The sequence below is a fragment of the Acomys russatus genome, chromosome 3 (assembly GCF_903995435.1).
Source record: "Acomys russatus chromosome 3, mAcoRus1.1, whole genome shotgun sequence".
Classification (NCBI taxonomy): Eukaryota; Metazoa; Chordata; class Mammalia; order Rodentia; family Muridae; genus Acomys; species Acomys russatus.
This window is the reverse complement of record NC_067139.1, coordinates 75,979,774-75,992,514: the sequence shown is the minus strand read 5'-3', so window position 1 is coordinate 75,992,514 and position 12,741 is coordinate 75,979,774. Positions and strand designations below refer to the sequence as shown.

General features: G+C 45.5%; 1 protein-coding gene across 4 annotated transcripts in view; it reads left to right on the top strand.

Moving 5' to 3' along the window:
* Window positions 1–12,158, top strand: part of Ddhd1 (DDHD domain containing 1) — a 62,756-nt gene extending 50,598 nt beyond the window's left edge. For 2 of the 4 annotated variants that reach the window (XM_051142937.1, XM_051142936.1), the window contains 5 exons: window positions 2,005–2,154; window positions 4,604–4,856; window positions 5,745–5,936; window positions 8,180–8,263; window positions 11,690–12,158. In XM_051142937.1, the coding sequence (XP_050998894.1) occupies window positions 2,005–2,154; window positions 4,604–4,856; window positions 5,745–5,936; window positions 8,180–8,263; window positions 11,690–11,877 (867 nt within the window). In that variant the 3' untranslated portion in view covers window positions 11,878–12,158. The remainder of the gene's footprint in view (window positions 1–2,004; window positions 2,155–4,603; window positions 4,857–5,744; window positions 5,937–8,179; window positions 8,264–11,689) is intronic. The other 2 variants (XM_051142939.1, XM_051142938.1) reach the window with 1 other exon arrangement.
* Window positions 12,159–12,741: the final 583 nt, after the last annotated feature.

The following is a 12,741-nucleotide window of genomic DNA, read 5'->3' as shown; positions in this document are numbered from 1 at the left end:
GCTCTTATCCACCGACACACATACACACTAACATACACACACTTACACACGCACACACTCACTCACACACATAGCCCTTGTTTTTATCTTTAGAGGCAGAATCACAAAATTACTATGTAGCCCAGGCTGGCCTCAAACTCCGTCATGCCTTAGTCTCGCGAGTGTTGGGATTACAGACATGAACCCTTGCATGGCTTAACTCTGTCCACCTCACTTTACAGGAGAGCTGGGTTGTGCCGTCTGTGTCCTTGTAACTTGCAGGGTGTTTTCTGGGCTGGGCACAGCTTGCTGACAGCATGTGTGAGGGCTCTATGAAGGCGCTGTTTCAGAGTTTTCACTCAAAATAAATACTCATGGCCACTTTTTTATTTTAAAGATAAAAGTCACTCATCTTTTTGGAAAGTTACAGGTATATAAAATTGGAGGCCATGACAATCACAATATACTTAGGGTGACATGATATGGGGTATTAAGATTAGAATCTGGGGGCCGGAGAGATGGCTAAGTGGTTAAGTGCAGGGCTGCTCTTCTAGAGGACATGAGTTCAGTTCACAGCGCCCAAATGGCAGCTCACAACTGTCTGTGACTCCAGTTCCAGAGGATCTGCCACCTTAGCATAGACATGCAGGCAGAACACCAGTGCACATAAAAATCACATAAATAAATGGATTAGAATCTGATTTGCATGGTGCCATTTTATTCTGGTTCTTTCATTCTCCCTTCCAGAGTTACCCCTTCTGCCTGCTGACTAACTGTACACCTGCGTCCAGCCGTCCATGCTCTGAGCACACCCTAGGCAAGCTTGCTCGCTCTGTCGGCTTCACATGCCACTACAGTATGGTGATGGGCACGTAGCTGTGGGTGGCAAAAGACACAGTTGCGCGTCCCCTCCCTGCTCTGACATGTCAGCCACACATTAGAGATCTTAGACTTATTAAGAACAAAAATAAGATTTAGCGACAGTTTCCTCTGACAGTGGGACTGCAGTCCTGCAGACTCCAGGCTTTGGAGTTCTGACCCATTCTTCATCCATCTGTCTCCATGCAGGAATGTGACCCCGCCCATCACAGGAGAGTCCCTTATGATGGCAGCTGGGCGGCCCTGCTTGAGATTATCTCTTGCCTTGTTTCTTTTAAGAGATTTCCGGGGGCTGGAGAGATGGCTCAGGGGTTAAGAGCACTGCTTGCTCTTCCAAAGGACCCAGGTTCAATTCCCAGCACCCACATGGCATTCTCATACTAAGGCACATAAAAATTAAAATAAAATGTTTTTTAAAAAAAAAGAAGAAGAAGAGATTTCCGCCCAGAACCAATAGCAAACCATTTCCAGGTGCGTCCATACACTACTCCGGGGTTCAGCTTCCCCAAGCACAGTTTGAGTGTTGTCCTTCACTGCCAGAGATCTGCGTGGTACCGTCCCGAGGCGACTTCCTCCCACACCCAGGTGTTAAGTCTGACCTAGTTCTCAGAATCACACAGGGCCTTTCTCTCTCTGCCTTAGTCCATCAGTCTTGTCTGTCTCACTCCAGGCCCTGACCCCCTAGCCTCCGCTGTAGAAATCCGTACTGTCTTGAACTGGCCAGGGCATCTGCCCCTTCTGTAAAGCCCTCAGGGTTGGAGGCTGTATTCTGTGACCTTCCCTCAGTTGTGCCTCCCACACAAGGCTACCAGCTCTACCCTACTGGCCTTGACCCGTCACGGCACCTAGCATAGTCCCAGGTCCTCGCTCATATGCTCCTGAAAAGTGGATGGAAACAGAGACATGCTCCTCCTCACGTCCTCCTGTTTGCCAGTTGTGTCTTGTTATATCTTAAAATAATGAAAACCCTCCTGGAAATAAATTATTATAAAACTATTGGTGGTTGTAATTAACAAATAATGTAGATAAAACTTATAGAGGTAATTTTATTGTTTGTATTTTATTATGTAACACATTATCCCCAGATTCTATTAAAAATAACACTTCGTCGTTTTTTTTAATTTAGGATGGCTTTTTTCATTTTAGGTTGAGAATTTCTTCTGTATGGGATCCCCACTAGCAGTTTTTTTGGCATTGCGTGGCATCCGACCAGGAAATACTGGAAGTCAAGACCACATTCTACCTAGAGAGATTTGTAACCGCTTATTAAATATTTTTCACCCTACAGACCCAGTGGTGAGTTTCACTGTGAGCTTCCTAGATACCAAACCGCTGCTCTGTGAGAAACCTTGCCAGGGACCAGAATTAACAAGAGAATTCATTATCTGGCTCATTGGAGAAGGTTATATTTTTAATACATGTGTTGTCTCGTTGAGAGTTGGTGAAATAAGCTGTCAGGGAGGGTCTTATTGTACTGGCAGTGGGTACCCACTGGCTGCTCTTATGTAGGTTCCCAGCATCCCTGTCAGATGGCTCACCGCCTCCTGCAGCTCCAACGTCAGGGGGTTCCTCTTCTGGCCCGTATGGGCACTGCGCACACGTGGTACTAATACACATAAGACAGTCTTTTAAAAAGCACTATAAAAGTAATATCCCTGAGCCGAGCATGGTGGTGCATGTCTTTAATCCCAGCACTCGGGAGGCAGAGGCAGGTGAATAGCTGTGAGTTTGAGGCCAGCCTGGTCTACAAAGCGAGTCCAGGATAGCCAAGGCTACACAGAGAAACCCTGTCTCCAAAAAAAAAAAAAAAAAAAAAAGCGTGGAAGGAGGTAAAACCATGTGTTTAGTTGAAAGTGTAAAATATAAAATACTCTTTTTTTTTTTTTTTCAATTTTCTACTGTATTTGTTAACATGTTTTAAAATTTAAACACACCAAGATCTTATATCCAGGTGTAAATAGAGCCAAGATGAGGATTTTTAGACAAGACGTGTGCTTTCAGGCTGCAGTACAGCTCAGCAGTAAAGTTCTCGCTTAGCTTGCAGGAGGAACCTGGTTCAATTCCCTACCACACACAATGAAGACTTTCCTTACGACTTGTTAGGGATAATGGTCAGTCAACACACATAATAAAACTGTTTTAAATATCTGGTTAGCTTTTATTATAATTGCGGGAAATCCTTTGAAAGATCTTTAGCTAGGTCCAAAGAGACATTGACAGACTCTTGCAGTTTCAGAAAATCCCATGTGTTTAAGCTTAGAGCGGCCATGTGTAAGAGAAAACTTAACTGAAACTGCAGAGCTGGAAGTCAGCCTCCCCCAGGATGCCAGCCAGTCCGTTAAGAGGCTCAGATAGAGGGCAGTCGTGGCAGCCACGCCTGACACTAGCATGTCTGTCTGGCTTACTTCACGCATGACTTCATATCTCACACTTAGCTTTCACGTGTTTGGCGCTGGGGTTGGAACCCAGAGCTTCACGTGTCCTGGTGTGCATCGCACCCCCGCACTGCAGCGCTCTTTCCTGATATTTCCCTTAGTGCTTTGTGTGGCCCTTTGCTGGGCAGGTCTTACAGACTTTCTCGTTACCGCCCATAAGACAGCTCTGAGATCTTGTGGCCTAACAGCTGGCCGTTAGCTGGTGACAGAGGTAAGAGTCTGCACTAAGGGACTCTGGCCCCTACAACGGACTGTTGCCGTAGACTGCAGCCTGGTTTGGTTTGGGTTGGGTTTTTTTGTGTGTGTGTTTTATTTTGTTTGTTTAGACTTTCAAGTTAGGCTCTTATTAGAGTCATGTGTTTGAAATCAGGTATAATGAAAGACCCACATATTAAAGACTGACCTGATTTACTGTGTTCTGGGCTAACATCCACTTCAGCTTTGTGACAAAAATCTTTTTTTTTTTTTTTTTTTTTTTCTATTTTTTACATCTCAATGTTTATCCCATCCTTTGTATCCTCCCATTCTTCCCTCCCTCCCATTTTCCCATTATTCCCCTCCCCTATGACTGTTCCTGAGGGGGATTACCTCCCCCTGTATATGCTCATAGGCTATCAAGTCTCTTCTTGGTAACCTGCTGTCCTTCCTCTGAGTGCCACCAGGTCTCCCCCTCCAGGGGACATGGTCAAATGTGAGGCACCAGAGTACGTGAGAAAGTCATATCCCACTCTCCACTCAGCTGTGGAGAATGTACTGACCATTGGCTAGATCTGGGTAGGGGTTTAAAGTTTACCACCTGTATTGTCCTTGGCTGGTACCTTAGTTTGAGCGGGACCCCTGGGCCCAAATCTGCCTATCATAATGTTCTACTTGTAGGTTTCTAGGATCCTCTGGATCCTTCTACTTTGCTATTCTCCCATGCTTCTCTCATTTAGAGTCCCAATAGGATGTCCTCCCCTCTGTCCCAGTTTCCTGGTGAAGGCTTTCGTGGGACAGTGACAAAAATCTTAATTACATCATGTCAGCGTACAATAAAGCAGTCTTTGTCCCTGAAAGTTAATCAATAGACACTGTTAGTCAAAACTAACACCAGTAGTGGTGTTTTTATTGTTGTTTTAATAATCTCACTATTATGGGCATATAATTAGACAACATTATTAACTGAAAAATATAGAAATATTTTTTCAAATAGCAATTTTTTTAATTCTTGCTCTAAAATGTACTTATTCAGCAGAGCTTTGGGAATAATCTACTAAAATTTAGATATTATGTAGTAATGTCATATTTCTGTGCATTTTTTTAAAATCCAGGCCTACAGATTAGAACCATTGATTCTGAAACACTACAGCAACATTTCTCCGGTCCAGATCCACTGGTACAACACTTCAAACCCTCTACCTTATGAGCATATGAAGCCAAACTTCCTCAACCCAGCAAAAGAACCTACCTCAGTTTCAGAGAGTGAAAACATTGCAGCTGTGCCGAGCCCCGTGACCTCCCCAGTCCTACCCCGGCGCCACTATGGAGAATCGATAACAAACATTGGCAAAGCGAGCATACTGGGTAACTTCTCCTGTCTCTTATCTGTGGGTATAAGCACTGTATGTATAAGTATTAAATTGGTTGGAAATTCGCTGTTAGAAAATTTGCAACTGTCTATCTCCCAGAATTAGCTTCCCTGCCGACTGAAACAGCTGCTCTGACGTCCTCTGATGAGACTGGAGATCAAGGAAAGGCTGCCTACTGTAGTCTTGGCCCTGTGACTTGCTTAGGGGATCCTAAAAACTGCTGTTGTTTTTATCGCTCCGCTTCCTCTTGTGCACCCTGGGAGCATCTCCCTGTCAGGACTCTGAGGTCCTCTGAAAGTCAGGTCATTTAGTCTGTCTGCTTCCTGGGGCAGGAGGGATATTTCATCTTACGCCAGCACAGAAATTGGGCATTTCAATCACATACCACTTGAATTTTGTCCTTTGTTTCTGGCTGAGTGTCCATTATGTAAATGCCACAAGAGGGCAGTGTAAGGAGGCCTTACCCACCACACTTACTTGCTGTTTGACATCATACTCAAGGTTAATAATGGCTTTTTATAGCATAAATTTCCTAAGACATATTCCTATAAACTGTAGGTAGGTGTAAGCCCATGTCAGCAGCATGGGTCTTTTGTTAGAAGTTTATCACAAGCTTTAATCTTGCCAAATATTTGATAACCATGAACATTGCAAAAATTAACGCCTTGGTTGCTCTGGGTGTGTATTCTTATATCTGCGTTCCTAGAATTTTCACGGCTTTCCTTCTCATAAACATCATTGTTACTTAGAAACCTACAGTAGAAACTGAAATATTTTTTAGGTCCCCACCCCAGGAAAAAATGAGTAGGGTTTGGTCCTTCTGCCAGCCGGCTGTGGTTGTGGGTGCTGCGCCAGAGTGACTGCCCTGTTTTGTGACGTGCAGGGGCTGCCAGCATTGGAAAGGGGCTCGGAGGAATGTTGTTCTCAAGGTTTGGACGTTCTTCCACATCGCAGCCATCTGAGGCGTCTAAAGACACGACGGAGGAGGAGAAGAAGCCTGCTGCCTCGCCCTCCACCACCACTGTGGCAACGCAGACCCTGCCGCATAGCAGCTCTGGCTTCCTCGACTCCGCATGTTAGTTCCTGTACTTCTCCCTGGGGCTCCTGTGCTTGCCTCTGTGGCAGGGGAGGGGCAGGGGGAGGACAGAAGTACCGGTGGCCCCCTCCAGGTCTGAAGCATTTTAAAGAAAAGGTACTTCTATCTAGAAAAGGTACTTCTATCTAGAGTGTTTTCTAGGGAGTGCAGTTGAGCATCTGCATGACAGGCCACTCAGTTGTCATAGCCAGGGCCTCTGTCTAACTCATCAGCTCAGGACAGCCTCTTCGGGGGAGGTGCCCCTAGCTCCTACAAAGTGCATTTCTATTAACTCGCTCACCAAGGCTTGGCATCGGTATAGCTGTGTCCTGTGTCTGACACGCTGCTCTGTCTGCAGCTAACTGCACACTCCGCGCTTTACAAGCCCTCCCCAGCTGAGGCCTTCTGTTGGGTCCCCTGCAAGTCTTCTGTTCCTGCCCTGGCTACACAGTAGATAGCAGGGATTCCTGCTTAGCTACATGTAGCATTAAGATGGAATTTTATTTTTTTTTTCCAATAGACTTTAAAATGTCTAAATCTTGCATAACTGTAGAGTAGTGCCCCACCACTGAGCTTCTGAGTGTCCGGTAATAGGCCTGGCACCCTGTGCCGGCCATTGACACGGAGAAACCATTCTGAAGCAGCTGCTCCCTTTCTGAAGCTGGCAAGAGGAGCGGACTTTGCCGCCGGTTTCAAGGGCTGCGTTCCAGTCGCTGTGTCTGCCACCCTGGGTTCTGAAGTGGCCAGCAACCAGCACAAGGCAGGTGGCATCGTAGAGGCTGCGTAGCCCTCCACACTTAGCTGCCCAGCATGGATCAGCAGCAGGGCTGAGCTCCTAAGTGGGCCAACAGCATTTTTTCAGTCCTTTTGAGTGCTAAAAATTTCTTTACAAGTCATTGGGACTTGTGTAGACAATTCTTTTTAGACTGATATTTGTATAAAACTCATTTTTCTTCTGAGTTCATACACTCTTATTCACTCATTTTTAGAAACATGATTGAAAATGTATATACCTTAGTGACATGCAGAAATCAAAACTTAACTTCTGAAGAAACTTGTTTTGGAGGAATTTTATAAGGTGGCACTAGGAAGTTACAGTTCCTCATGATCTTGTCACTGTGTGCCAGTGATGCTGGTGAGCGGGAGGGTGCACATGGGAGCCCAACACTCCCAGTGATAGTTGAAACCTCAGAAAGAGGCGTGAACACACATAGGCTCTGAGCAGAGAAAACCTCATGTTCATCCGTGTAATCTGTGCTCTGCCATAAATGGTGGTGGAGAAACCTGCCTTCCTGCGCAGTGGTGAGTGGTGCTTAGCTGAAGGCCCAGGCCCTACGAAGGCCTGTGCATGCAGCCTGCAGTTCTGCTGAGCTATACCCAGCCATGTTGTGTCATGCTTGCATGTAAACGTTTTGCTGTCTTGGTGTTAAATTCCAACTGTAGCCTCAACTGCATCTGAGGTGATCATGATTCCTGTCTCATACAGCTATCTCTAAGTAGCCAGGACTGTTAGGACTGTGATTCTGTGTCTGAAGTCGCTCGGGCTCTGTCTCAGTGACTCTTTGATGTGCCTCAAGGGTGTGTCCTCCTGTGTAATCCTGACTTTAAGCCATAATTGCTGTCTTGCAATCCTGAACCTTCTCTTCTTTAAATCTTTCTGGAACTTGGTTGGTGTGCTTAGGTGCCTGGGCTCCCTTCCTCCCTCCTGCCTCCTCATACTGACTGCCTCAGCTCTTCCAGATGACTTCATCTGATACCACTGTCTTTGAGTCTCATTATCAGAGAGTAAGGGAGGACACAGGCTGAATGTGACCAGTAGAGTTTTCTCTTTGAAGAGTAAGTGTTGTCGGCTGACCTTCTTTCATCAAGTTGGTATTTCTTACACAGCTATCCTTGGTTTCTTTTGAAAAGGTGAGGCTTATTTTAAAGCATTTTATGGTTTCATTTCTTGCGTCCCTGTGGGGATGTTTGTTTGTTTGTTTGTTTTTTGCTCTCTAGGTTACAACCTGAATTAGCACTAAGTTTGAGGAGTATCTGAGCTGTCATCAGATTCTGACATTACACTTGAGAAATAAACTATGCTCATATGTCCATGAAGGAGCTCTCCACAGAAGCCTGGGTAGGGGTAGGCCCCCTTGTGTGTGCTAGGCTTAATCAGCTTATCTGGAACATGGCCAACTGCAACCCTGAAGGCCATTTTTAACTGTCAGCCTTTACAGCATCTTGTTTGTTTTTTTTCACAGATTTCAGACTTCAAGAATCGTTCTTTTATCTCCCACAACTTCTTTTTCCGGAAAATGTAATGCAGTGTAAAGATGATAGCCTCGGTATGGTATATGTCAGGAGTGGCGCTCAGCACACTGTGAACCGGTCTGCCTGGTGGGCTGCTCGGGGGCTTGGGAGCAGCTGCAGTGCCCTGCAGGCTGTGCATTCCTCACCCTCCATGGGAGAGTTGAGAACACATCAGATGCTAAAGAGTACAGCACTCCTACAAAAGAGGGCCCTGCGAGAGCGGCAGTGGCCCATGTGTGTCGGCTTTATTGGCCTTAGAGGTTCTCTGTCCTTCTTGTGTCTAGACTTGGACATAAGAAGTTCTCTGGTACAAACAGCGGCATCGCTCCTAGTGTTCCCAGTGAGCCGCCAGCACTCTGGTGCTGGGTCTGCCACAGCCGGCAGCTCGTTCCCACACCAGTGCGAGCGTGCTCCACAGGGCGGGCGTACTTTTAGATGTGGTGCTGCTGATGCAAAGGTCTTCTCAGCGTCCTGTCCCTGCACACCCTGAGTGCACCACGGCGGGCTAACCTCAGCAGTCCAGATGACTTGTCTGACATCTCATTCCCTCTTAAAGCTTCTCTCTCCTCTCGTGTCTTTCTTAATAATGCATTTTATCTTTGATGTTAGAAAGTGTGCTCAGGACTTTTCTTTGGTTACTTTAGCTGCCTTTATTTTCATACCATCTTTTTCAATTATCAAAAAAGCCTACCACTTGATATAATTCCTAAGCGGTTTGAGTATAGCAACCTGGCTCCTTCTGCCTCCAGAACAAGAGTCCATATTGACCTAACTCAGCAAATTCCCCTCAAGAAATTATCTTATGTAAAAATCTTTCCAGCTGCTAGATATAGCTAAACATTTCCATAAAAAACACAATAGCTCTGTTGGCCTAGAGAAATAGTTCAGTCAGTAATGCTTGCAGGAGAGCCTGAGTTCAAGCCTCAGAGCCCTCAGTGTTGGCACAGGGAGCTCTGTCTTAATGCCAGTGGCGGGGACATGAATCCTGGTGCTTTCTGGCCAGCCGGCCTCGCTTACTAACATGCTCCAAGCCAATGAGAGATACTAAGAAACCAGACCAAAAAAAAAAAAAAAAAAAAAGGACAGCTTTAGGAATGACTCCCAAAGTTGCCGTTTGACCTGGATGCGCACACAGTGCACAGCCTCTTCCTCAGTTTTCCTCTCTGCCTGCTCAGGAACATGGTTCCTTCGGTTTTTAACAGATTTTACATTTAGGTGTCTAAAGCATAGATAGAGAAGAAAAGGTGATTTCATTTCCTCCTTCCCCCATGAGCCCAGTGGGCTAGAGGAGCTGGGGGAACCCACCCCCCACCACCACCACCACCACCCCACCCCACCCCACCCCCGTGCAGGCCTAGCAAGTCTTGATAGTACGGGGTGGCAGGTCACCTGCAGCAGGACCTGCTTTGGCTGCAGGTGTAGTATACAGCAGTACAGAGTGGTGCTGCCGTGTAAAACCCTCGAAGAGTCTGTGAGCCACATAAAAGGAAGAGAAGACAGGGACACGTCCACTTCATTTCACCCTTGACCGTCCCCAGTCCCCAAAGCCAGCAAGATAGGAGGCAGTTGTACTGGGGGAGAGGGGGTGACCGGCAGGCTGACTGGGGAACACTGGCTACCTAATTTGCATTTTCTTGACTCTGACCAAGCCCAATGATAAAAAGGAGGAGTGGAGCCAGTCTAGGTAACAGCTGATGTCCCCGAGATGACAAGAATGACAAGGCACATAATAAAATAGAATGATGGCATTACGAAAGCCATTTCTTAGGACAGTGGGGTGTTTTAAGGATAAATTTCAGGACCTTATATCAAAGTAGAGGCAAATAATTCTCTTAACAAGAGAAAAAAATGTCCCTTTGACTGTAAAACAGTTCAAGCCGAAGCATTGTGGACGAGAGGGTCCACAGGAGTCCGCACACTCTGCCTCTTCTCTCTCCTGCACCTGCTTCATGGTGTTTGAGGACTCAGTCTCTCCTCCTCTCCGTGTTCTGGTCTGCTGCGGGTGACTGTGCCCGTGGAGTACCAAAGAAAAGGGTTAGGGCGTTCTTACATAAGGATTCGTTTTATTTTAATTAAGTGGAAAATTTGGAGTTAAAAGAACTTTGAAAAAGTTTTGTGTTGGTCTTCTGTACAAGTATTTTATACCCTGGCCGGCATCCACCTCTTAAGTGTGTGTCTTCACTGGGTGGACACAGATAAATCCACCAACTGGGAAACCATCATGCAGAGGAAACTACTGCGTGCTCACAGTAAACTGCCAAATGCTGTCACCACAAAGCAGCCCTGTTTCACACTGTTACTCAGAAAGCATTTACACAGCTTATTATCCAGCATGGTAGGTCCGCATGTGTGGCTGCCATGGCCCCGATGTAAAGCAAAACCAGTTGTTTTCTTCCAGCCTTTATTTTTGGCACATTTCACACTTGACATCTTTGGTTGACAGTGAACAATAAGTGAGTTATTTCTGTTTGTGACATAGATCCTTATAGATCCTTCAGAGCACTGTGTGCTTTAAGGGACCCTGAATATAGATCCTTCAGAGCACTGTGTGCTTTAAGGGACCCTGAATATAGATCCTTCAGAACACTGTGTGCTTTAAGGGACCCTGAGTATGATAGTGCCACTTTTTAAATGTATGCATGTATGTGTGTGCAAGTAAATCTCATATATATAAAAATATTATATTAGCCAGAGGACAACTTGGTGGAGTTGGTTCTCTCTTTCAGCCTTTATGTGGATCCCAGGAGTCAAACTTAGGTCACCAGGCTTCTGCCATTCCATCAGCCCCTCATAGTGTCATTTTTCCAAGTGTGTTATCTCTGACCATTTGCTACATTATCCAGTTGACATCTGGCAAGAGCCTTGAGGTATTCACTTCTCTCCAGTGTTGCGAGGACTTTTTGTGGGATTTGGAAAGGTTTAATTGAATTCGTGGAATTGTTTGAGGGCAACAAGTTACAGGTGAAAGCCCTTCCAGCCACATGGTGGGCTCTTGTGAGCACTTGAATGCCCCTTCAGGGATTCAGCTGCAGGGGGTGGACACTGTTGGCCTGTGAAGTGATAATAATTTAAAAATAAATAAAAAATGGTTGTTGTGGAACATATTTCCACACCGGCACATGCTCCGTAGGGCCTCCCTAACTGAGGCAGCTTGCATGCATCCAGTTCCCCGGAGATGCAGGGAATTCTTCAAGGAAGGGAGATAAGAAATGTCATCTAAGATTTAAGTCCACACACACACCCTATGTTTTTAACCCCAAAAATATGCCATAATAGCAAGCGGATTTTTGGGGTTTTCTTTCCTCCTTCTCTGCTGAGTTGAGCACAGCACAGGCCCCCGTTGCTTCGGCTCCTTTACTGCCCCCGACAGTGAAAGTGAAGAACACAGCAGTGTAGTCCTCTCCACCTGCGGGGCGCACGTGCTGGGCGCATCGTGACCTTCGCTGCTCTTGTCTTCGCAGTGGAGCTGGAGCACAGGATCGACTTCGAGCTCAGAGAAGGCCTTGTGGAGAGCCGTTACTGGTCGGCCGTCACGTCGCACACTGCCTACTGGTCATCCTTGGACGTCGCTCTTTTCCTCTTAACGTTCATGTACAAACACGAGCACCACGGCGCCGAGGACGGGAAGCCCAGCCTCGATCCGCTCTGACTCTTGAAGGATGTGAATGGCCCAAAACTTTTTTCCTGTTAAAATGTGTCAAGATACGGAGATTCCAACGTTCCAGTTTTGTTTAGGGCAAGAAATATTTTAATTTAAAAGCACTTTATTTTATTTTTAAAAGAAAAAAAAACACAGTTGTAAAGGAATTATTTACTACTTGTCATTTTAATTATGAGTCTAGCAGGCCCCCTGCAGAGAACACGGTGGCAGTGTTGGAGGGTTAGGTGAGCTGGGTGAGGGTGGCCAGTACCACCCAGCCCTCCAGGACAAGTCTGTTACAGTGTATTAATCAAAAGATGTCAGGACTCTAAAGAGCCCACAGGCCAGTCCGTCCGTGTAAAGACGACAAGGTGGCATCATGGTTTTTGATTCTGTGAAAGCTTCTATGTCCACAGTTGAAGGAGGAATATAACAAATTTAGTGTTCTAAATTTAACTTGTTTTTGAAAAACTAATGCTAAACAGCAATATTTGAACTACTGTACTTATAATTTATTATCACTAACTAGTTATTTCAGTGTATGAAACATTTTTAGTGTCTCTTTTGAGCCACATTTATTTTATGTCATGTTGAGACCCCTTTTTCTCAAAACTTCATCCTTGTAGATGAACAGATGATCCTGTGGCGTGCCTTCAGGATTTTTGTTTTGTTTTTGTTTTGGTTTTTGGTTTTTTTTTTTTTTTTTTTTTTTTTTTTTTTTTTTTTTTTTTTTTTTTTCCCATTAAAAACATGGTTTCACACAGCCCTAGTTCAGGTCATTTTCAATTTTTTTTTTTTTTTTTTTTTTTATGTCACCTATAGAGAAAGCTGAACGTTTTCAACCCAGGGGCCCCACATTGCGATCACTGCACT